We start from the raw sequence: 25,286 nt of genomic DNA on the forward strand, positions 1-25,286 counted from the left end.
ATAAGATTTCGACAGATGACAAGGGAAAGTGGTAGCCTGAAAACCAGAAAACAAAGCACAACAGCCAGGTGGAGTGGCTGAAACTCTAGCAGCTCTTCAGAAAGTTCCCAAACAAAAGCTGGGCAGCCCCTTCCAACACCTACCTCCCTTTCCCTGCTCAATTTCGGCTGGCCCAGCTCTTGTTCAAGATTAACCAGGGCCAGAATCTGACCGTTGTTGGCCTTAAGGCTTCCACCACCTGCTGAAACGAACTGCAGTGTCAGAGCACAACTCGGTTGCACCGTTGAGCATGCCGACAAGCAGAGGACTGAGAGACCCTCCTGTCATTTGACTGCAATTAGTTGCACCAAGATTTACAACCCTCAGTCGGACAACAGTAAGATTCCCTGATGTTGGGAAAGTGTGAAGGCCAGAGGAGAAGGGGACGACAGAGGATGAGATGGTTGGACAGGGTCATCGAAGCGACCAACATGAATTTGGGCAAACTCTGGGAGGCAGTGGAAGACAGGAGGGTCTAGCGTGCTCTGGTCTGTGGGGTCACGAAGAGTCAGACATGACTTAACGACTTAACGGCAGTGTGGTGCTGGAGGAGGCTCTTGAGAGTCCCCTGGACTGCAAGGAGAACAAATCTATCCATTCTGAAGGAAATCAACCCTGAGTGCTCACTGAGAGGACGGATCCTGAAGCTGAGGCTCCAATACTTTGGCCATCTCATGAGAAGAGAAGACTCCTTGGAAAAGACCCCTGATGTTGGGAAAGTGTGAGGGCAAGAGGAGAAGGGGACAATAGAGGATGAAATGGTTGGACAGGGTCATTGAAGCGACCAACATGAATCTGACCCAACTCCGGGAGGCAGTGGAAGATAGGAAGGCCTGGCGTGCTCTGGTCCATGGGGTCACGAAGAGTCGGACATGACTTAACGACAACAAAGAGTCTGGTCCACTTTGCTGTACCCTATTCTATGCTAGTTTTCCACACACCTTCTAGCCTAAAACACAGTATAAATGCAAACTGTTGCCATGGCATGGCTGCTCAGATAATCAGGCATCCACGACTGAATTACAACCTGAGTGAGATGATAGTTTGGTCCCATGATATTTTGCCCGCTTTGTATTCTAAACCATTCAATCAAAACATCCTTTTTCTTCAAAAGTATAAAACCCTGGGGGGGGGGGGGAGAGGGGGAATAACTTACTGGCTGATGCCTTCAAAGGACGCCTCCCGGGTCACGCTTCCACTGTCGGTATTAACTCCCCGCTGGAAACGGAAGGCAAGAGAAGGAGGAACTTTGAAATACAGAGCAAAAGTTGCCATCTTAGATGACAAGAAAGAACGCTGCTGTGGAAACCATTCTGTCGTCTCTCTCACTAGCCCGTCCCTGGCATGCTTTAAAAGGAGTCAGGAACCAGACCCTTCTTAAGGCTGTTCTTAATGGGAGTTTTAGAAGTAACTTCTAAAACTTACAAGGGGGTTCCTTCATCCCGCAGCTTTTACAAGGGATACATGCTGAGATGCAGTAAAAACAATATATCGGTGCTGCTCTCTTTGGCCTTTGTCATTTTAAGTGTATTCAGCCCCAAAGCAGGGCTCAAAGGCACGCCGTGCAGCACCAGGTAGGACTGGATTGGGATTCACAGGACCTAGAAATTTCTAGGTGCCGTTCCAAAGTCCGTGATGGATGAACGCAAGGAAATACGGTCAATGTTCACTCCCAGGATGCAGGCATGGAAGAGGGACAAGCTTCTTCAACCTAGCTACCTCTTCCTGCAGTTCCAAGATACTGACCAGGTTCTGTGCACAGAGGGCTTTTTATTACCTTTCCTTTCCTTCTCTCCCTTTTTGCTCCACCTGCTTGAAGTCAGGGCAAAACACCGGCTCTCCAAAGCCTCTCTGCCTCGGACACTTTGAATAAAAATTCAAAAACGTCCCCCCGAAATGTCCCAATGGGGAGACAACCTCCCTAGGTCCCCCTCCCCTGTCTCGCTTAGGTGGAAATGCATTTGGTGACATAAGCTTAAAGAAAAAGACACCTTTCTAATGAGTCAAAAGCCACTTACCAGAGTCAGAAGGAGAGAAGGGTTCTTGGAAGCCAGAACCTGGGAGAGCTGACAAAAGGAAAAAGGAAGACATGAGCGTTACACACATGGATCCTGGGCCTCAGAGGACACGGGTAAATTTCTAATATCCCTGGCTCCCCTGCGCCAATGGCTCTCACTCCCTTTCTCCACTGCCTTTACTGGGCCCTACCATGGGGGACTTCGTTCACAACTATAGATTTATGTGTTTGTTTGTTTGTTCATAATAAATATAAATTAAATTAATAATAATAATAATAATAATAATAATAATAATAATAATAATAATAATAATAATAATAATAATAATAATAATAATAATAATAATAATAATAATAATAATAATAATAATAATAATAATAATAATAATAATAATAATAATAATAATAATAATAATAATAATATGTTCCCCCCCCGCTTTCTCCTCAAGAAGGACCCAGGGTGGCTTACATAATTAAAAAACAATATTTAAAAGCCAAAAACAGTTTGTATACAACTATTTTAAAGGCTCAAATAGCTACCGCACTAAAAATGGCAAATCAAATCTACACCAAAGTCAGATTCAAAACCAACAAAGGCACGATGCGCCTTTTAAAAACATCACCAACAGAAGGACTACACTAGCTCATTTTGTAGAAAGGAAGGTCTTGTTTATGTTGGTTATAGGAGGACAATCATCATCATCATCATCATCTTAGAACTGCAGAGCTGGAAGGGACTCTCTGGATCATCGAGTCCCTATCCAGAGAGGACCAATGGGGAATCGAACTCCCAACTCACTGAGCTACCCAGCAGTCTTACTCTACTTCTTTACTGCAGGCATGCACAAAGTGGTATATAGATTTTATTTTTCTTTTAAAGGTTCCACGCAACAGTTCTAAGGAAGAGCCCCATGGTAGCAGGGTGGGTAAAAATCATTTAAATTGTTTAAAAAACACCACCCTATTTTTTTAATTTTTTAAAAAATGCACCCTGCAGGGCAACCAAAAAATGGCTAGATGGAGTTATTTCAGGTTTTGCAACTAAAACTTCTAAAATGCCACAGTAAACATTGTTCCTAGTCTTTGCATTCGGGATGTAAAGAATATATTTTAAAAAAACAAAGATGCAGAGGGCCATTTTTCTCCCTCTCAGATGCCTCTGAGGAGAGTCTTGCTACAGATTTAAAAACTAAAACAGGGTAGCGGAAGAAATGAGCTGAAGCTTCCGTAAGCTGTGCCAATTTCTTAGTTTTTTAAGGTGCTGCAGGGCTGGCCGTTCTTTGATTTTGCTGCTCTAAGCAAGAGAACCTCGCACTTCAAGTTGGCTTTCTTCAACGTGCAACTGCTCAACTTAAAACTCAGACCAAAAATTGATTATGAGTCCCTAATCTGGCAACAGCTCAGCTATCAATAGACAAATTCTTAAACCAGGAGAAAAAAAACACACATACACTCAATTTAATACAGTAAAAAGAGCCACTGAAAGGAACAGTAAGGAAAGAAAATGAACAAGATCTAATTAAGACAGAAGAAGAAATCAATGAGGTGCATTAAACATAAAAAGAAAACCAGGTCTTTAAAGCCCATTTTTAAAACAGCCTAAATCTAGAGGACTGTTTAGAAAGATATATTTGCAGTCTAGAAACCATTGCAGAGACGGAAATCATTCCAATATCCGAGGAGCTGGGATCACACGGAGGCTTAAAGCACATATGGTTTTTGAACAGGTGGATGATGCAGGCTAGTTTACTTCAAGGATTTTGGAAATTAAACTTTGAGAAAACAGCTGTTTGGGCTGAAGACATATAGGCAGGACTCCGGCTACTTGATCACCTTTTCCCCAGCCTAAAATTAAAATTAAAAAAAAAAGCGGATGGAGATTTATTTCCCACCCTTGCCCCAGAAAACACTTTGAAGCGCAGAAGCCCCCTCAGAATCGCAGTTTACAGATGGCACGTTTGACAATTTGTCAATATGTGTGATACTAAGCACCGAAGCACGGATTTCGTTTGTCATCCACTCCTGCAGATAAGGAGTCCTTAAACTAGCACTTCTATATTCGACACGTAAAGCCAGATAACAAGGAACCCCGATTCCAATTCAGATATGTCAGGCAGCGAGCCTGCTCGGCATTTCGGCAGGAGGAAATAGATTAGCGCGACGTTATTTCCACACGGATACGTTCCTCCCCAGCATCCAACAGAACGTCATGTTGGAGCGCTGACAATAAATAAATAAAATTGGATTTTTGTAAGAGAACAGCAGTCTTTCTTGGGGGTAAAGCTCCTTCACCGCCTCTCCAGGGGTGGGAACCCGGCTGCAAGACAGCAGCTAAGGTGCGTGTATGCAAAAACTCAGTGGAGCGGCCAGCAGCCTAAACAGGTACATTTTCCATTCCGGGCAGCCATTTTTGAATTGTCATTTAACTTTAAGAATGAGCGCCTGAGTTTGCTCAATGACCCCTTCTTCCTCCATGATCCTTTTCTCCCACATCATGTCACGGAGCCAGTAAGCCGGAAGGCCACGGCTGTCTTGCTGTTTATTGATTGTCCAAAAGCTGTTCTGGGAGTCTTTTCAGCTAAAGAGCAGGGCAGAAAGGCTTTCATGAATAAATACATCGCCCGGAGTGCTGTGGGATGCTGTTTCCCTCTTGCCATGAAGCAAGCTCTTAAAAAAAATGTAAGCAACAGAGGAAACTTTCAAAAGCAACAAGCGGTAAGCTGCAAGGTGATCCGTGCACCAGAACATTCCACCAGGCCCACTTAAAGTACCGGTTTGGACCATGGACAGAGCACGCGACTCCATTTCGGCAGGAGTAAGAGATTCGCCAACTCCACCTGCTTTCCCCCGACAGACAGACCACTGCAGGTTATTTGCATCCGTCCACACGGAGGTTGGCCCACAGTCGAAAGGCGCTCTCCAGAGTTGCCGGTGCTGAGCCCCATGGCCTGTCGAGACTACCAACAGAGGATCCAAATGATACATCAGTGGCCTTCTCCAAACTGGGGCTTCTCCAGATGAGTTCACCAGCAGCCCCATTATCTGCAGCTAGCATGCCCGAGGGAGGCTATCTGAAGGCAAGGGGTGACGCAGAACACACCTCCCAGCTCAGCTGGGGTGGGAGGAACCCAGTAAACAAGCCTCATAGGGCTCCACAGCCATTTCTGAAGAACGAGACAGGGTGTTTATGGAGCCGCACGAATCCATGCAGCAGAAATAACCGCCTCCTTTTCCTTTTTGCAAAAGCAGACAACGAGGAGCAACTGGTTTTGCATGCAAGGGAGGGCCCCCAGGGCCCCCGACCTCCCTCCAAATTAAAACAAACAAACAAACAAACAAACAAACAAACAAACAAACAAACAAATAGGAAATCACCATCTAGTCGCTTCCTGCTCCAATCTGCTCCCACCAACCCTCAGCCTACGGAGAGTGCTGGGGACATAAATTTGGGGCTCAAAACTGCCCACCGTACCTCTACAAGATTAATGCCTAGAATCTGATTGTCCCCGGAATTCTTGCAGCATCCCGGCCAGGGCAGAAAACTCACCTCATCGGTATAATGCACTTCGTTGACGGCATACTTCTGCTTGAAGTATTCAGGGGGGTGGATCCTACAGAACAGAAACAAAGCCACATACTTGGTTATTTTGCAGCACCAACGGACGCTCAGTCCATTATTATTACTGTTAGACTCATTGGCCACCTTTCTTTTTACAAAAGAAGGTCATATTCTTCCGAATATCTTCACTTTTGATCTTGCCTCACTGGGGCAGTTTCCCAGGACGTCTGAGCACCAGAAGACTGACAAGAAACAACGCTTTGCAGTGGCTTTCATCTCAAAAATAATAATAATTGTGTGCTCTCAAGTCAATCCATATTCTAACCCTTTTCTTGAGAGTTATGAGGAGCACCAGCTGGCATCCATCCATAGACATGCTGCTTTCGAGCTTCTGAGGGGCGACTTAGCCAGGAAGGCCAGTAGCCACTGATGGGCGTTCAGGTCTCATGACTTTATTAGACATGCCACTCCTGAAGTCATTCCTACACCTCATGGCACCAAATCCCAGATATTCATAATCCTTTGTGTGAAGCAGTGCATTCTGAAACATGAACCATGGAATCCTAGAATCGTGCAGTTGGAAGGGGCCTCTAAGGCCATCCAGTCTAACCCTCTGCTCCGTGCAGGAATCCCAATCAAAGCAGAGCTGAACACACATCCCAATTCGATATAAAAATAATTAAATAAATAAAAACAGCGTTTAGCACCAGAGCACTAAAGGGACAGAAAAGTAATCCATTGAGGATGGCCAGACATTGGGGAGAAGTACCGCTAGCAGGTACAGAGGAATTATGCAGCGAGAGGATTCAGCTTTCAGATGTCTTCATTCTAAACACACAATTGTATTTTAATAAAATTCTCAAATTTCATTTCTGACATTTACAAGTTGGTATATATATATTTAAAGGCCAGGCATAAAACACTGAAGAGCAGTTGCTTTCTTTCAAACACTAATTATATATAAAAAAGCCATTTAAATGTCATCTTGTCAGCTAAGTATGATAGTGGAACAACCCATCAAAGAGGCAGCTATAAAAGCTGCTTAGCACAAGCACAATTACAGGAACATTAAAATGAAAGGAAGCTCACAACAGATTATCTATGGCTGTTTCTTTACGTTACCGATACCCTCAATTATACTCATCTTCGGCACTGTGCGAAGGCTTGAGAGTTAAGCATGGATTTCCGATCGAGAAATGATCCATCCCTTAACAAGGTCATGGGAGGACAACTTTAGAAGCCAGCCCATTAGACCAAATGACAGAGCCATGTGTACAGTATAGCACATCTTTGAGAAGCAATGGTCCTCTGCTTTTCCACACCTCTGTATCTGGCAGTTAGCATGTTTTGATATAGTCAGCAGATGGTAGACGAGGGCTTGACTTGCACGTCTCGATCACTCAGGCATGTATCTCTGAGGAAAACTCTTTGCGGGAAGGAAATAATAATCTTAGAATAAGAAGACTGGTAGAGCAGGAAGGGACCCTGTGGATCATCAAGTCCAGCCCGTCATTGAGGACCCGTGGGGAATCGAACTCCCAAACCACTGAGCTATCTAGCAGTTCATTAAGGATAATTATAAACATCTTGGAACTTCACAGCTGGAAGGGACCCTTCTGGATCATCCAGTCCAGCCCCTATCAAGGAGACCCAGAGGGGGAATCGAACTCTCAACCTCGGGCCCTCTAGCCAGAGACCTCGGCCACTGAGCTAACCTGAGCCATCAACTTCAGAAGGAAAAGGACCAAAGAGAGCCTAGAACAATTTCAAACCATTGTAAGAACAGCACAAATGTACGGACCGGCACGAAGGGAAAACGCTTACATGAAGACCACTTTTGCACAATGTACAGAATAATCAGGTGTGAAGTTTTTTTGCTTTTGGATGAGAGCTCCCCAAATACACTTACTCCTACTGCAAATTATGTGAAGCTGACAGTTTGCATACGCACATTTTTTGTACAATTATCACGCCGGAATTTGTGTGGGACCCTCTTGCTTCCAGCTCCCTCTCGTGTGCTGGGAATCAGCCCAGATCCGTCCACTGATAGATGGAGCACCACACGGGCCTGCCCACCGCCACCACCTACGGGCGTGTCTATCTGCCCTAGAGAGTGAAGGAGGCTTCCACCCTTCGCCATTCATTGCCAGCTTCCAGCCCTCCAAGATTGATGGGTCTCCCTGCCATACAGGATTTATGCTCCAGCTCCTTCCTCTGAAGGCATCATCTTTCATGAGCTGAATCTGGCTACTCCAGTAGAGATGATGAGGCATCAATCGCCACCCCACGAGGTGAAGCTGTCTCTCCGGGGTGGCACCGTCGCCTGGAACTACACGCGCATGAAAACCATGGGTCTCTTCTTCGCTTCCTTCAGGTAGAGAGCAAAGATTTCTGTCACCTTACTTGGACACACTTCTGTCCGCAATTACCTGCAAAAGTTTAACTCCGCTCTGGCACATTTCGCTGCTGATTCAGGCTTCGTCACTGCCGTCATTTTAGAAGCAGCCTCCTCTCCTTTGCCATTTATTAAAGTTTGTGTTTTAAAATTGAACAGAGGTGGAAATTCAGGGCATCTTTTTAGCCAAAGCCTCTTTAAAGCAACTGATTAAGAACTTCTTGGATTGAGAAGGTGTCCGGTGAAGAAGTACTGAAGTGAATGAACAAAGATGGAGAAATCACAAAGCACAAGAAACAGGACGTCGTGATAAACAGACACCACAGTTGGCTGCAGCCAATCATTCAATTCAAGGTAAAACCAGTGGGGAAAGATATGCAGTGAAGAGGAAAATGGATTGGACTGAGGAAGCTGGCAGAGTGGTTTAGCTGCAATGCAACATTGTGGCTTAGAGCTACTGAATCCCCAGACAAAACCTTCTTGATGATGCCCATCCTCAGGTACACGATGGATGAGAAGAAGAATACAAGGGAGTAATGGACGCGCTTCAGCCTCACGTTGCTTGCCTGATGTTCTTTAGGTATATATTCCCCGTTTTTTGGTTCTCACACAAAAACCGTGACACAAAACACGTGTCAAAAATGTGGGGAAAAGATCCACGAGGCGCAGAGGCAGAAAACAGCCTGCGAACGTCTCAACTTTCCCAAATCTGAACAAAAAAAGTAAGAAGACGGCGTTGCCGCGGCGGCCGCGTGCTGTGCAAGGCAGGACGCCGTCAACAAGGCATGAAAAATCAGAGTGAGGGGAAAGGGACATTTAAACGCTGACAGGATGCTCGCCAACGCGCCCGCTCCCTGTTACACTAACATCAGACGCACAGATGGCAAAGCGTTAACGAAACAAGAGGGTGTCAAGACCTGCTAGGAAGAACAACAGGGGAGACTCGGGTAGGCGCGAGCAGATGTTTCCGACCGTGCCAGATATTTAAAAGGAGCCTCTTCTGTGCACAGCGAGACAGCTTTTCCGTGTTTGCCAGGAGGAAAAAAAAAGGGGTGGGTGGGGGTGGGGGAGAGTTGTGGAGAATAAGACGACTCTTTTCCACAAGACACTGAGCAGTGGAGAAGCATCTCGGCTTCAACAGGACTGGGGTTCTGGGGTGTGTGTTTCCTGGTGGGAATCATCCAGGCCTTCTCACTTCTCCACAGTCCAAGCTGGAGATGGGCACAAAATGCCGGTTCGGCGGTTTGCGCCAATTTGTTTCTTGGCCAAACAGGTAAAGTCCTGCCTCCTCCGGGGGGGGCACCCACTCAAAGGCAGCATCCCGGCTTCGCTGCCCCGTCTTCTCCAGGTGCTGCCTCTGAGTGGGTGCTCCCCCATGGAGGAGGCAGGGCTTTGAAGCCCCCCAAACACCTGCTCGCCCAAGAAACGAACCAGCATGGGAGGCGGTTCGTGCCCATCTCCAGTCCAAATTGACGGACTCAGTTCTGCACAAGGAGAGTCTCTCTTTTTTTGGGGGGGGGGAGCATTGCACCGAAGCAAGACAGCACCGTTTCAGGTGATAAGCTTTCAGCCTTGAAAGAACAAAACAAGCACAGACCTGTTCTTCCACACACACACACTCTTTCCCAAAAGGAATGCACGGCTCAGCAACACAGCAGAGATGGATTACAAGATTTGATGTCTGGGAATCATGGACAGGTGTAAGAGCAACAGTCAAGAATAGCTGAAAGAAGAAATGTTGGCAGCCGATGCTACCTTGCCGGTCAGATCTAAAACCCTGCAGGGCATGCATCTTCCGTTTCCAAGGATCCTGAAAAGAACTGAGCATGCTTAAAAGCCAGCGTGGTCCAGTTGAGGGAGGGAGAGAAGAAGCATGGGGCTTAAGACCTGGCAACCTGGAGTTAGGTCTCCTTGCCCACGTTGGGCTGACTCTATATGCCTGTAGGTAACTCTGCTCTCTCTCCAAGAGAGCTTTTTCCATCTGCAAAAGATATTAAAGGGCAACCACCATCAGGGATCGTGGCAAGAAAGGAGGCAAACATTGAGACACAGAGATCTCCTTCTCCATGCGTCTCAGGCAGTTCAGGCTAAGAGAAGAGAACCAAACTTAACAATCCCCACAAGGAGCTTCATGGCTGAGTAGAGATTTGAACTCAGGCCTTCTAGGCTTTGGTCCAACACTCCAGTGCCACACTATTCATGTCATTCGCCTCCACACCTCTCTCTTCGGGATACAGTGGGGCCTCGCTTAACGATTACTTCATTAAATGATGAATCCGCTTTACGATGGTTTTTTGTGATCGCTATTGCGATCACAAAACGATGTTGCTATGGGGGAAAATCGCTTTACGACAATTGGTTCCCTGCTTCAGGAACCAACTCTTCGCATTACGACAATCTAAAAACAGCTGGTCGTTGGGTTTCAAAATGGCTCCCTGCTGTGCAAAATGGCTCTCCACTGTGTTAAGGATGGATTCCTCGTTATACAGGCACCATAAAATAGCCACCCTATGGAGGATCTTTGCTGGATGATGAGGTATTTCGTCCACTGGAACACATTGAACAGTTTTCAATGCATTTTAATGGTTTTTTTAATTTTGCTTGACGACGATTTCGCTTAACAGCGATTTTAATGGAATGCACTATCGTCATCAAGCAAGGCACCACTGTATATGAAGCTTCTCTTATTCATTCACACAATTGAGAACTTCTCTCCTTGCCAGGCATGACTGGGAAAGTGTCACTACAATTTTTTTTCCATTTCAGGATTTCTTTTGAGCCAAAAAAAAATCCATGGAAATGATTTTGCATTCAACGCTCAATGTTGCGCAAAAAACACCTCTCCTACTAATGCTGCTACTAATTTGGGGGGGGGGGGAATAGGCACAGCCCCTTTTTCTCTTCTGCAGAAGCAAAAATAAAAAACCTCATAGTGGTTAACAATTTTGTTCTGCACGGTGTCGAAAAAAAACCCACATTTTTTTCTATGTGACAAGAGATACTTCCTTGTTACACCTGAGGAAATGTGCAAGCGTTTATCCTGCCCTTTCTCCCTCTCACTCCATCCAGGGCATAGCTAAGTCCTTTCTCCTGAACCGGGTAGCGCGTCTCTCCTCACCAGGGGGTCCATGGTTGCACCTTAGGCTCTCTGCAAAACCACCTCTTTCTCCTGCTTCTCCAAATCAGTGCAAAGTTCCTGGAACATCGCAGAAGTTCAACATGCAATGCCTTTAAACGGGACCAGCAGCTTTGCTGGAAGTGCAAATCCAACCTGCCCCACAGCTGCGATTCGAACGGGATACTCTGTGCAAAACGAACTCCATCGCCCATGCTGCGGGCTGTGGAGGCCACGATCCTGCTGTCAGCCTCCAAACTCTGGAGTTGCTGAAGCAAGATGAAGTGGAGATTTCCCAGAGGAAGGACAGAAATCTCCTTCTGGGCAGGGCTTGGGCAGCATCACATTCACGATCTTGGCCTGTAGGAGCGTTTGCCTCCTTTCCTGCTCACCATGTGCGGGAGAGTAAGTTTAAAGTGCTCACAAAGCATCTTGCAAGACAAAGAACTGAACCAGAAGGCAAGCAGAGAGGTGGTGGCGGCGGCAGCATCTTCTCGTTTTTAGAAAAAAACAGAACTCTGCAGGAGCGGATTTTTGCTCACCCCAGGACCCTCCAAGGCCAAAGATATTTCCCTGCAAGGTAATTAAGTTATTTTTACCATATGTGGCACTACAGACCAGCTGCTGTACAGTATGTTTTGCTTCACAAAATAACTTTAATCAATACCCTGTCTCATTCTGTCAGTTACAATTACAGTAAGGTAAGTGGCAGCTGCAGCATTAATTAGCAAAACCGAAGCTTACAAGCAAGAGACGCAGGCGGGCTGGACGAAGGTTTAAATGATGTGTCGGTATTTTCTCTTCTGCCGAGTCTCCAGAGACCGGCGCTGGTGGCCGGCCACGGACCGAGGCGGCGAAACCAGGTGCCTGCCATCCCTGCTTCCCTGCCTGCTTCCAGTGGGGTGGCCAGGCGATCATCGGAGGGAAGCACTTGCCAATTTATTTTATTTTTATCCTGTCTTTTCTCACCCAAACAGGATGCGAGGTGGCTCCGAGAAGTGCTGACTAAAAAGTGCAATTACAAAACAGGATAAATGCCAGCACTGAATTAAATTAAAGCTGCAATTTTAAAAACAATTTCAAAACACAGGAAAATATAGCACTGTGCCGGAAACCAATCTTTCTCAGCAGTGAGTCATCTGCTGAAAGCTTACCTGTTTGCGTTTTGAATTTTCTTGGGATTGAAGGACAACCGGAGATGATTTTTTTTGGGGGGGGGAGCGGGGAGGTCAACCTAGCTCCCTTTGGTTAAGAATTTCAAAGCCTCATTCCCAGCCAATGCATCCCCAAGGGAGCAACAAACTGCTGGATAGCTCAGAGGTTTAGGCGTCTGGCTGCAGAACCAGAGGTGGGGAGTTCGATTCCCCCACTGGGCCTTCTTGACAGGGGCTGGATTTGATGATCCCCCAGGGTGCCGTCCGGCTCTGCAATTCTAAGCTTCTAAGATTATAAAACCAAGAGACGTGTCTCTTTTGAAATTCGGAAAACCTAAGTAAGCTCACGTGGTCCTCCAGTAGGTTTCAACCCAAGTCATGCAGGGCTTTAAAAGCAGCACTCTGCCTTGCACCCACAGAAAGAGGCCCGCATCTCCCCAAACTGTTTTAAGAAGGAGCCTTCATATCATCCTCCTGCCACAGCATTTCTGACCATCTGGATGTTTCCACGACCCTTTGAAAGGGAGCCCCACCTAAACACACGTTGCGCTACACTAACCAGGAGGTGACAGAGGCACATAGCCAGACCCACCGCCTCCAGCAAGGGCTGCACATTGGGCACCACAAATGCATGCTTGGCCAACTGGGACAGGCTGGGCACCCAGATTCAGGCCTGCGCCCAGGAACATGTCAGATTTATAGTTTAGGGTCCTGCAACCTTAGCCTGAGGCTCACACGCTGACCTTGTCCAAAGATTTTTGCATCCAACGTTAAAGAAAGCTTGTTTGAACCTGGAACTTTCATGGCACATAAAACGGGGGGGGGGCACAAACCTCTGGATCGAGATGGCAGAACACAGTAGCTGAAAACCTGTTGCACAGTTACACAAACAGCAGAACTTTTAGACACAAATTGACATCAGTTGAAAATGCTCCAAAGTCACACACACACACCTGGGAACCCTTCCAGTTCTGCAGTTCTAAGGTGACGATGACTGGTTGTGCACCAAAGCATGAGACTCAAGTGTGCAACAGGAAATGCCCACAGAGAAATCTTAATTTCCAGTCATTCATACCCCAAAGTTAAGGCGTTTGCTTAAGCGTGCCACAGGATTTCAGCCATTAAGGGTAACAACGTCGTTGCATTTCTCTCTCATCCTTACATCCAGCAATCCTTTCCCAGCTCAGATTGCAAGGAGCGTCCCTTCTGCAGGAACCGCTATTTCAATTATTATTTTATATCGCATTAGTCTTCCAAAAGCCCTTCGGCCTTGGAGAGAAAACTGGCACCAAAAAAAACGGAAGGCGAGGCAGCTGGTGCAAGAAGAGGCAATTGCCATCTTGGTAATCATATTTGTGGTCTAGCACCAGGTCTATCTGTAAGCAAATTCTATGTTAATACAGATAACTGGTTTCCTGAAGCCACAGAGATTGCAGCAGAAAGGGGGGAAAATTAATACCCCTGCTGGCCATGAAACGACATTTGAATGAACAGCTCACTTTGCATAAAACTCTGCAGCAGGATGGGAGCGCTTATTGCTTCCGATACATTGAATAATTGCATGTGAAGGCATCAGTTAAGAGAATGATAAACAACTTGAACTGATGCCTTAAAATGTGGAAGAACAAGCTAGCAGAAAGTCCTGCTCAAATTGGTTCCACATAAAGCAACGCCTACGGAACTGCACAGGGCCTTGCACTCAAGCACTGTGCGCTGCGTAATTTGATTGTGCAAACAATTCACTGCATGACGACCACACCTGCCTAAGTCCTTCACATCAATCACTTCCACCTCAACATTTCTGCTGCCGCCTGAGTAACTCAGAATTATGCAGGCAAAGCTACACAACAGGATCTCAGCCACTGGGTTTAAATAAGAAAGCTAAAATTCACGAGGCCCCTCCTGCCTGGTGGAACTCTGTTACCAAATCCCTCGTACCAAGTCTGTACCAGCCACGTCTCCCCCTTTGGAGGAGAACTGATACAGTAGAGCAGCAACAGCGGTCAGATTCATTTATTTATTTGATAAATAGATAGGTACCACCATTGTGGGAAGGTAACAGTGTTCCGTGTCTAGTCGTGCTGGCCACGTGACCACAGAAACTGTCTTCGGACAAACGCTGGCTCTATGGCTTGGAAACTGAGATGAGCACCGCGCCCTAGAGTCGGACACAGCTGGACTAAAGGTCAAGGGGAACCTATCTGGCAGAGATGGTCAGTTCCTTCCTCCTTGTGAGGCTGGGCCACCCGATGCCGGCCACCTTTGTTGCCTTCTCTGGACCCATGACAATTTGTCGACTTCCTTCTCGGAAAGCTGATGCCCAGAACTCGGCTATGGCACTCAAAAGGACACCAAACTAAATCAAGTGGGACTGATGCTTCCTGTGACTCAGAAAACATGGTCCTGTAAATGCAGATGAAGACTGTCCTCCCTTTTATTTCTTTTTTTTCCCCCCCACAGCTGCATCACAACACTTAGTAATGTTCAGCTTACGATCAACCTCCGGTACAGAGAAATCCTTTCTACGTCAGACGACTGCTGGGCCAGGCAGCTAACTTCTTGCGTTCCCTCCCCTTTTACGTCTGTTTTTCCTAAAGGAAGAATCTTGCCTTTATCTGCTCAAACTTATTTGTTGAGTTTTAGCCCAGCAAGGTGGTTTTCCATGGCATTCCTAGTTTGAGGAGGGGGGCCATCCCTCATCGGCAAAAGGGATATAACTCCCCCTCCCTGCCCATCCTTCCTCTTGGGATGCAGCCTACGAAGACAGATGAAGGCAGCTGGAATTGAATTAAACAAACACACACATCTGAAGTGCTAAACTGCTAAACAGTTTGTGTTGTGAGAATATTCAAGAGAATACCCATTTTATTCACGACTTAACATCTTGGTTTTTATATAATCCCTTCCCTCCTCCCCTCGCCAGCCCTAGTTACTGCTAAAAATATTGCCACATTTCATTGCTTTATATGGTACCTAATTTAGGCAACTCAACCAGTGTTTGTAGCTTGAAGTAGGACATTTATCATCGTTATGGCCAGCGTTGCCAGCTGGCAATGCAGTAAATTAATGGGCAGTTCCTGACAAAGGAACATGGTCCGATTTGACAGATAAGGCAGTTCATGCCAACCCCACCGGTCCACGTCCAATTCCGACACAAAGGAAAAGGGATACTGAGACCTACACCTGACAGATAGCGGCTTGCCACTCTTCACACACAAACAAGAACTTCTGGATAACATCTGGCTGTAGAGCCAGAGTTTGGGAGTTCAATTCTCCACTGTGTCTCCTTGACCTCCATGATCCATAGGGTCCCTTCCAGCTCTGCAAGACTTACAAGGGGGATAAGGTTAAATATGTGTTTACGCAGGAAGAAATATAAACCTCTTACTTTCCCATCCAAACGGCATAGCTTTCTGGAAGCCGGGGGATAAAAAGGATGGCGTTCCCACTGTCAACCTCCACGGCGCCATAGCAGTCTGCCTCCGTTACTCCGAACGTCCAGTGGAAGTACGATTCCTAGAATCAAAGACGTCAACGACAATTTATGCTTCTGAATCTTTGGTCTTGTCGAATTTTATTTGTTATAAAAAGGTCTTCCAGAGAGTAAGACTGCTATGGGTGGCAATCACAGCACGATGCAGTGGGCAGCTGTCAGACCATGACTTCGAAGACCCCAACTCAAACCCTTGAGGAGTCATGAAGCCCAACGGGCAATGCCAAGCAAACTACACTGGCTTGACCTGGCCTACCTCACTGGAATGTTGTGAGGAAACTGTGGATAAAGGAGGGGGGAGAGCCACGTACGCTGCAAACCAGAGGAACAGTGGGTTTTAAAAACCCAACAGAAATACATGGTCTGGATTTCACACAGGGGTGCGGAAAATCCGGTTTTCCAGATGACTTATGGCAACCATTTCCGCCAGTCTCTGCATGAATTCATTATCAATAGGTGAACCTGGATGGTTGTTTGAAATGGGTGGAGGGCAAAAGCTTCCCATTCCAGGTTTAAATAGTTCAGACAGATGCAGAAACCACCTTCCAGATGTTTTGAGTCCAGCTTTAAAGAGGGAGCCTTACAGAGAGATTTAGAAGCAGAGAATCGTGAAGCTGGAAGGGGCCTATTAAGGCCATTGAGCAAATAAGAAAACGGGAACAGCGCTCATTAATTATGTCACTCGGCAAATTGATTCTCCAAAGGGATTCATTTGGAGGGGCAGCATTTATTTCAGTGGAACCTAGCCCCCCCCTTGCAGAAGACACACAAATTATTGCAGAACAATGACGTCCGTGCCCAAGGGCCCCCTCCTCACACAAACAGGAAACACACACACCCCTTTCAGCAGATGGATTCTTCACCTTTTCTCATCCACCTCCTGTTCAGATAAACCCCAAAAAAAATCTCAGAGCCTCCCGGATTGGATAAAAATAAATGCTTTTTCAAAATCAAATGGATTTAAATCACGATTTAATTTTTTAAAATCGTTTTTTTAATTTAAATCGTAAAACAAATCTGATTTCCCCCCCCAATTAAAATCATGATTTAATTGATTTAAACCCAATCCACCTTGCTGCCACCCTACCAAGCCTGTTCTTCCCCAGAGGTTTTATTTGGAATTTGAAATATACCACCACTAGGAAGAACTCAAACGTATATGCAAATTTAGAAAACATCTGTCAAGGGAAACATTAGAAAATGCTTTTGGCACCAGCAGTGCAGCAGATTTTTGTGGGGGATGCTTTAAGGGGATGTCGTGAGCCCTGCACAACAGCAAAACAACTGAAAAGGAAAGCAAGCTAACGGGAAAAAAACAGAAAGTGAACAAAGAGACTTGGTATCGTGATGCAGTAATCTGCATAGCAAGAGGCTTCAAGTGGAAGATATTCATTTACTATTTATTTTATACATTGCCTTTCTCCTTGAACTGTGACCCAAAGCAGCTTACATTAAAGTTTGGGGTTTGTTTGTTTGTTTTTTTAAGGGAAAGTTAAAATGCAGTAACATTACAAACATGACTTGCTGGATAGCTCAGTGGGTTGGGTCTCTGGCTGCAGAGCCAGAGATTGGGAGTTTGATTCCACCCAACACAACCCCCCCCCGCCCTCCTTGACAAGGAGCTGGACTTGATAGTCCATAAGGGTCCCTTCCAGCTCTGAAGTTCTAAGAGGATGATGAGGATGATCACAGACTCAGTTTCATCATGTTATTAACATGCAATGGAAGTTAGAACTTTTTCGAACCACTTCATCAAAATAGTAGCATCCGTGTGCCCTTAAAAAAGAAGAAAGCCAGCGACCGGCTGAAGTCTTTTCCACAGAACTTTTTAGCTCCCATTTTCAAAAGGGCAGCTGAAAGGGGTCATGACTCCAGAAGCAACCAAGCTGGGATTTGCTGCAAGAGCAAGTCTGCTGGGGACAAATTCTGCAAACTTCCCGGACTTTGCTCTTAGGTAAGGGTCAGGACTATCTAAGAGCAAAGTCACCCGGGGAGGGGGGGAGTGGAGGAGAATGGTGGGGCTGATATACAGGAAACCCTTCTAGAAGGCATGACTGTACCAAACTGTCACACACACACACTCACACACACACACACACGGAGAGAGGCCGCGGAGACAGAGTATAAAGTCTGCAACAGTTTGAACAATATTGAACTTTGAACATCATCAATTAATGCAACACAATTACAGCTTGGGGAAATAATTATCGCTTCACATTACAAGCCAGGCCTCGGATAGATTAAGCATTTTATGGATCCGCCAATACAGTACCGTGAAGGTAGAAATAAGAGGCAAAGTCCACAGCCCTGTCTCCAAAGACACCCATACTTCAGCCAAGACAATTCCTGCAGCGGCTGTGTCATAGTATGAAATCTGGATCCTACAGAGACCCAAAAGGGCCTTGACTAGGTTCAACTGGCAACTCAACGTAATGTATTGGGAGGCCAAGGACAGGGACGAAGGGAGCCTTCTGTTCCCACTAGTCATGGTCGGCAGTCACTAGCAGCCCCCCCCCCAGGAGACCCCCAGCCTCACCCCCCCAGGTCTTTTCCTCCAGCCTAGCCTGGGAGATGTAGCAAGATCTGAAGACCCCCTGCCATGGAAAAGCAACCAAACATGCACAGAGTGCTTGCAGATGCTAGATTAGAACAGGGAGCGTAGGCAAGACACCTATGTGCGACCCACTGGTGACCATTCATTTAACCTGCATAACAAATGCAGAAGTGGTGGAGAAGAACGGCAGAGTGAAGCGACACACAGTGGTGCTCACCCAGGGGTAGAGTGAAGTCTCCAGGGATTCTTGGCATGTTCTACTAAGCCACTGGTTCCTACCCTTGAGTAACCCAAGTTACACCAGCACAGCCGGTGGTGAGGGTTTCTGGTAACTGAAGTCTGAAATCAACTGGGTCACTTAGGCTGAGAACCACGGCCAGGAGCCCTTCCTGTGTGTCTAGCTACTGGGTTTGCCGACAGTCTTCATTCTGGCTCTACCCAGCCAGCCTGTGCAGAAGGAGGTGTGAAAAAGTCTCAATGGGTGGTGCATCCACAGGCGTTGCCCACACCAGCTATTGAAAGCAACCTCCTTCAGACATGACATTCAGCGGCCTGCCTCCATGTAAATGCAACCCTAAGTATTTGGAGAGGTAACCGGGGGGCAGCAGTCATGAACCAGTACAATCCCATGGCACTCCCACATGGGCTCAGGGGAGCCCACGAGAGAGGAAAACCTGTCCCAAACTCTAGTTGACATCCATACGCATCAAACACTCACTGGCAAATGTCAACAATCACTTGGTAGGGAGGGAGTGAGCAAGATTCCACTGGTGCCTCTCGGCCATCTAGAACATCCACAAAACTCTTTAGGATCAGTAAGAATAAGAAGATGCCATCAAGTAAACAATTATTAAATTAATTCATTTTAGAATTAATTCATTAATTTAATCAATTATTAAATTAAATAAATAAATAAATAATCAACGGCACTGCCATTAGCTCAACACACCACCCCCAGATTTCCTAGCTATAAAGAACTCGGAAGCAGTGTGTCCCTTCCTCCTCCACATGGCGATTCGGGACCCCTGGAGCAATTTGCCCAAGAGTTCATTGCATCAACCACATCAGCTTCAGGTGATCTTGGATGACCCATCTCCCGAAATGCACTGCAGGGACATGAGTAAACCAGACATTCTCGGACTGCAGCTCTCAGAAGCCTTTGCCAGCACAGCTAGTGCTAAAGGCTTCTGGGAACTGTAGTCCAGGAAAATCTGGGGGAGTCAAGGTTGGAAACCCCTGCAGTCGCCAACAGACAGGACGACGAATCTGGACCTTCCTGGCTTTCAGCTTTGAATTCTGCCTTAGGTCAGCCCCTCCCTCTTAGCTCAGCCCCCACCTTATTTCTGGCACACGAAGTAAACAAGGATGAAACTTTTTTAGAATTAATGAGACGAGGCATACAAAGTGCTTTGAACACTTCAAGTTCTTTGGAGACATTGCTATTAAAGCGACAGTAAATGAAAATTATGCTGGTTTCGTAGGACAAGGCTTTGGTTTATAAACGTTTATTCTGTCTATTCAAGTTTATAGTGTTCCTCATAATATTACATACATCCCAAGAAGTTTACAGTGAATACCAGGAAGCAAACAAATGTAACTGTAAAATTTACCAAAGGTACATAAAGATGACAGAGAAAGCTACAGGACGCAACGGCAGGTGTTTGAAAAGTATATAAAAGGTAGCTTAGAATACTGGAAGATTTTTTTTTTCCAAAGGAACATAAAAGATAACAAAGTAGACTCCAGGTACGCTTTATGCTTTTTCAATAAAGAAGTTCCTCAACTTAGAGGGAAAAGGACAGAGAAAAAGCCCTGACTTTATCTCCGAACAGCAAGATACTGTACCTGCCGAATGGGCTCGTATTTTATAGGACTCAAGAAAAATCATTTTAGTTCCATAACATTCCAAAGGCAGAAAGTTTCTGCTGGCCGTTTGCTGGACTCTAAAGCCAGCCTATAAAAGACAACATTAATGCTACCGGATTTGTACCGTCAGCCACTAAAACCAGTGGGAACCTCTTTGCGCTGGGCAAGCTTCTCATGTGCCCGAACAATAATATTTGGCTTGAACTGCTGCATATGCTGATGAAGATGATTGCACCCCGTGCACATTTAGCTGGTGTACAGACTTAATTTTACGATCAGATAATGCTGCAGTAGCAATTCTGAAATGTCGCCTGATGCAGTTTTTACATTCTTTATGAAATGATGATGCACTTTCCACTGGAGGAGATGCTTTCCAATTCACAAAGCCCATGGAAAGCAGCCAACAACTAATAAAAAGGGTGAAATCTGGGCAGGCCATCAAGCCAGGGGTGCTCTTAAGCAACACAGAGAGAGCAGAGCTGGAGATAAAAGAAAAAAAAGATAACCCTGGAGTTTGTTCGTGCTAAAACTCACCTGACGAAAGATAATGCCCGTATCTGTGCAGTATCTGTTCGTTTGCTCCCCGCCCTGCAGGAGGATGATCGACTTCTTTGGTATCTCCTTGTTTGCTCTCAGACGATCGCACAAGCGAGATCTGTTCTGGGCAAAAAGTGCCACTGGGACTTGCAAGGTTTCCTTCCCCAGCCAAAAGGACGGCCTGCAAGGAGAAAGAATGCATTAAGCTTGGTTTGCAACTGTGGTTTATGAACGTAACATCATTTAGAAACCCCACATTCTCTAGTTGCGAGGGGAGGGGGAAGAGGAGCCCCAGATCACTGCACCCAGAGACCACTTCAGGGTCTATACTATCACCAGTTGAAAATAACAAGAGAAGGGCATGAACTGAGACTCATCAGAATATGGACAGCCATGAAATGACAGCATCTCCTGGGGGTTGCAAAGGAGCTGTTAAATGGAAGACAAGAGAAGACAAGATTTGAACCCCAAGGGGCCCCAGAGACCTGTGGGTCAGCACCATAATCCCTCAGCACCAACTTCAGAGATGGTTCCAAAAGGTTAAGACCAAAGCAATCATAAAAGAGTGCTTTCAAAACCGGGTTAGTCAACAACCCTTTTATGGCTGGTTCTAACAAAAACCACAGACAGGCAGAACCTTCGCATCTCTCCCACCAAACCCCACCCTCCAGATTTGTGTATTTTGAAACCTATATTATTTTATTCCTAGTGCTGGGAGAACAGAGGGAGAACAGCTTCACTCCTGCCCACGGGGACAGTTATTCAAGAGCGTGTGGGCTAGAGGTGGAGGATCAAGCGACACATATTCTCAATGGCTTCCCTAGTTCTACCCCCTTGTAAGGAATCCAGAAGAGGAGAATGGCATGAAACCAAGGGTTATTTCTGCATCCCAACCTGTATCAACAAAAGTGGGCTCACAGCCTTTGAAGGAAACCAGGATGTGTCTCTTCCGCTCTTGCAAATTCCCACAGATGAATGCATTTCTAGAAATACGTCGGTCTGAACAGCGTGCACCGATATGGTTTTATGAGTTGGGAAAGGCACAAGAAGTTAAATACCTTGAAGAAAATGAGCTTAAATACCCCATGGACAATGTCCACCAACATATGCCCAAACTTTCAGACAGAAAAGAAAACCCCCAACATAGAACTAGCATGGTGTGAAAAGGCTTGATGGAATGTTAAGAAATGCAATTATTCCTGAAATCCAGAGAGGAAAAATTCTATCCATGGCTTGTGAGTTTAGCCAATGAAGACGCCACCTTCTCAAACTTGACTGCTTCCAGATGGCTTCTCGAAATGCCTTGTCTCAGTAATTAAAGCAGATCATGCACAAAGTACACCGTTGTGGAAGAAACAATGATTACGCCTTCAGCTATCCATAGTTACGACATGGTTGCTAAGAGGAAGAAAACAGGTATGAATCCCACATTAACCCGAGACTGCAGCATTCCCTCACGTATTAATTATTACATGGTGCTCTCGGGAAACGGGGAACTCTGAAAAATAACCTTTGTTTTACAGCTACAACGAGCAAACTTCAGTGTGATTCCACAACTCCAGAACAGACATTTTATGCAGCCAACGCAGCATAAAAGCACTTATTATTCATCTATGCCATATGGAGACAATTCCGTAAAAGCTGGAATATCAGACTTTCTCTGTACACTAAAGCAGCTTCTAAAGCTCTGGTCAGCAACTAATTTCTAACTGGCCAGGGCTGAAGGGCCAACCACAGGACTTGTGCCTGCTGAGCCAGGTACAGGCTAAAGTGCCATATACAGTGGTGCCTCGCTAAACGATGTTAATTTGTTCCGTGAAAATCGCTGTCTTGCGAAAACACTGTTTTGCAAAACATGATTCCCCATTGGAATGCATTAAAATCTATCTAATGCATTCCAATGGGAAAATCATTGTTTTGCGAAAATCATCCATGAAAACATCGTTTTGCGAAGCGCAACAGCGATCGCAAAAACTAATCGTGTAGCGGATTAATCGTCCCACGAGGCACCACTGTAAGTTCCTTTCCCTTAAGAACAGTGCAAGCCTGGAAGTGCCTGTCTTCAGCACAGACCAGCTTCGGATTAAAAATGCCTTTGCTTGTACACTGGAGTGACCAGCTCAAGTCCATCATCTTCATTTATTTAATTATAGGCAGGATCCTACCGGCAACTGATGCATGCGCGAGGGAAACTGCCTAAGTCATTACGGCAAATCACAGCTAACTAACGAGATGCTGTTGGCATTCCTGGGTGCATTTGCCTAGGAATGCCACCAGGACCTGGAGAATTTGAGGCAATTTGTCATCTGAATTCCCTTACCTGTACATCACCAGTGGGACCTTGCCCCAAATTTACATCCCACCCTTCATCACAACCCCAAGGCAAGTCACAGGAGCATCAGAACAACAAAATTAACAAGGCCAGTAAAAGGGAAAGCAAAGTGCAACAGAGAGCTAGCTTCCACTGGAAATTCACAAATGCCCAAGCCAACAAATGGCATTAAAGTTAGTGGCGGGCATACATTTTAGTTGGGCTGCCATCACCAACAAGGGCTTTTCTCCCTATCAACATGCAATGCTCTCCCTTGGACAGTGAGATAAACACTCTCCAAGCAGGCTGCTTCTGGAAGGGGCAACCTTTTGGGCATCTCCCAGACTTTTAAGGCCACATGGGTTAACACCAACATCTTTAATCTGGTGTGGCACTAAAGCAGACCTTTTTGAGTTCTGCCAGGACTCCCTGCAGGCGGACTGTCAACGAGCCATCTCAAGCGCATACTCAGGGATCACCCAACCACATGCAGATGGCATCTGAGCAACTACCAGCCCTTCTTCGTGCTTGAAGGCAACCACAAATTTTTTGTGGCTTAAAGCAAGCACAACTGGGGTGGAAGAAAAGGGCTGGTGAAAAACTGTGAACAATTTTTATGCGTGATGGCCGATTTTCTTAATGATACAAATCTCCAAACAATAATCTAGTTCAAAATTAATTCTGAAACCAGACATATGCTTTCAAGGCTATATGTATTTCTGGAGTGAGTTAAGCATCTGACTGCAGATAAGAAAGGAATGGGAAGCCACTTTTGAATATTCGCTACCTAGAAAACCCTTAAAAGGCTCTCCATAAGTCAGAGCGAGGTGTCCAGCTGTGGAGCCAAAGTCCAGCTCCCCACTGTGTCTCCTATGAGCAGAGTCAGCCTAGGTAGCCTTGGGAAAGCTGCACAGTCCCAGGGCATCCCCAGAAGAAGGGAGTCGGAAAACTCATTTCTGAATATTGTCTCGCTGGGAAACCCTGGAAAGGAGAGTTGATTTGATGACATATCTTAAAGTCCAAACCACATTCATGTCTGCAGGGTCAGCCCATGTAGATGCAATGAAGCGATGGTTGCCATTCAATTGCACCACCTACTCAACCCATTTGAATTATTCACTGTTTTGCCCTTTTTCAGTCTTTATTTGCCCGTCTTCTCTTTTTCTGCTCTAACATCAGGAGGCAGAGCTCCTCTGTCAAGAACCAACCACTCAGCCAGGTTTAATGGGTTCTCTTATATTAATAATAACCCAAGGTAAAACGTTCATGTCTGTTTATGGCAGGCCCCGGCACATATTCCTAGCAATTTGGGGGCCAAGTTCATAACCCAAAATCAATGAATACATGCTTTGAAGGAAATGATTCTGAAGCCCACAGCTTATTGGGTTGTGCAATCATCCATGTAAGCCAATGTTATTCCGTAGTAAAGCTTTGTTCTCGGCTGGATTGACTTTTAAATCGATGGGAAGACAGGTTTAAACACATGGCAGGGTGGATAAAAATCAAGGTGTTTTAAAATCAAATTAGTTTAAATAAAAAATGTGATTTTTAAAAAAATTTAAATTGTTAAAAAAACTACCATTACTACCATTTTTTAAAAAAAGAATTGTGATTTAGAACAACTTGATTTAAATCAAATCCACCCTGATCCGTGGCCATGTTTTCTGAATGAGAATCCAATATATTTTCTAAACAAGAATGTCTCCTGACTAGCTAGCTTATCTAGTTCCCTGGCTAGCAACCTTCGAGAAACAAGGAGGCGTAAGCCAAGCCTGCTGGACAAGCGCCTGGCAGATAATCCAGAATGATGTCATCTTGGAGACCAGGGAAAAATGTCTATCTTCGAATTTCTGTAAGTATGCAAGGATACTGAATGAGACCACCGACTTGGAGGTTAAGGATCCAGTTCTGCCTGTGCTGCTCAGAGTGTTGTTTCCATGAAGTAAGGAAAGTGCCAGAGAAGAGAAGCTAGCTAGAATCCACAAACACCCGTAGCTTGCCTATAACCAGCTTTAAACTCACCTTAAGAAGATGCCTGGTGGACATTTGAATTTTTTTTTTTTTTTTTTTGGAACATTCAATTGATCATTTGTCTGCACTCGCCACTGGTGCATGGCTGAAGATGTGGTTTTTAATTCATGAAAGTGTGCATTGCTTGTTTGATTTTGTTGTGGTCTAATAAAGATGTCACATTTTTCTGCATTGGTACCGTGCAACGACCACACAGCCCCCACTGTGGTGGTTTT

The 25,286-nt window shown here is 45.6% G+C and overlaps 1 protein-coding gene across 1 annotated transcript in view; it reads right to left on the minus strand.

Moving 5' to 3' along the window:
- Positions 1 to 25,286, minus strand: part of PEPD (peptidase D) — a 115,544-nt gene that overhangs the window by 84,912 nt on the left and 5,346 nt on the right. The window contains exons 2-6 of the mRNA XM_020797848.3: positions 20,727 to 20,910; positions 15,668 to 15,795; positions 5,604 to 5,667; positions 2,058 to 2,105; positions 1,196 to 1,257 (exon numbers count right to left, since the gene is read on the minus strand). Coding sequence (XP_020653507.3) covers positions 1,196 to 1,257; positions 2,058 to 2,105; positions 5,604 to 5,667; positions 15,668 to 15,795; positions 20,727 to 20,910 — 486 coding nt within the window. The remainder of the gene's footprint in view (positions 1 to 1,195; positions 1,258 to 2,057; positions 2,106 to 5,603; positions 5,668 to 15,667; positions 15,796 to 20,726; positions 20,911 to 25,286) is intronic.

This window comes from Pogona vitticeps, chromosome 10 (genome assembly GCF_051106095.1).
Source record: "Pogona vitticeps strain Pit_001003342236 chromosome 10, PviZW2.1, whole genome shotgun sequence".
In the NCBI taxonomy this organism is placed as follows: Eukaryota; Metazoa; Chordata; class Lepidosauria; order Squamata; family Agamidae; genus Pogona; species Pogona vitticeps.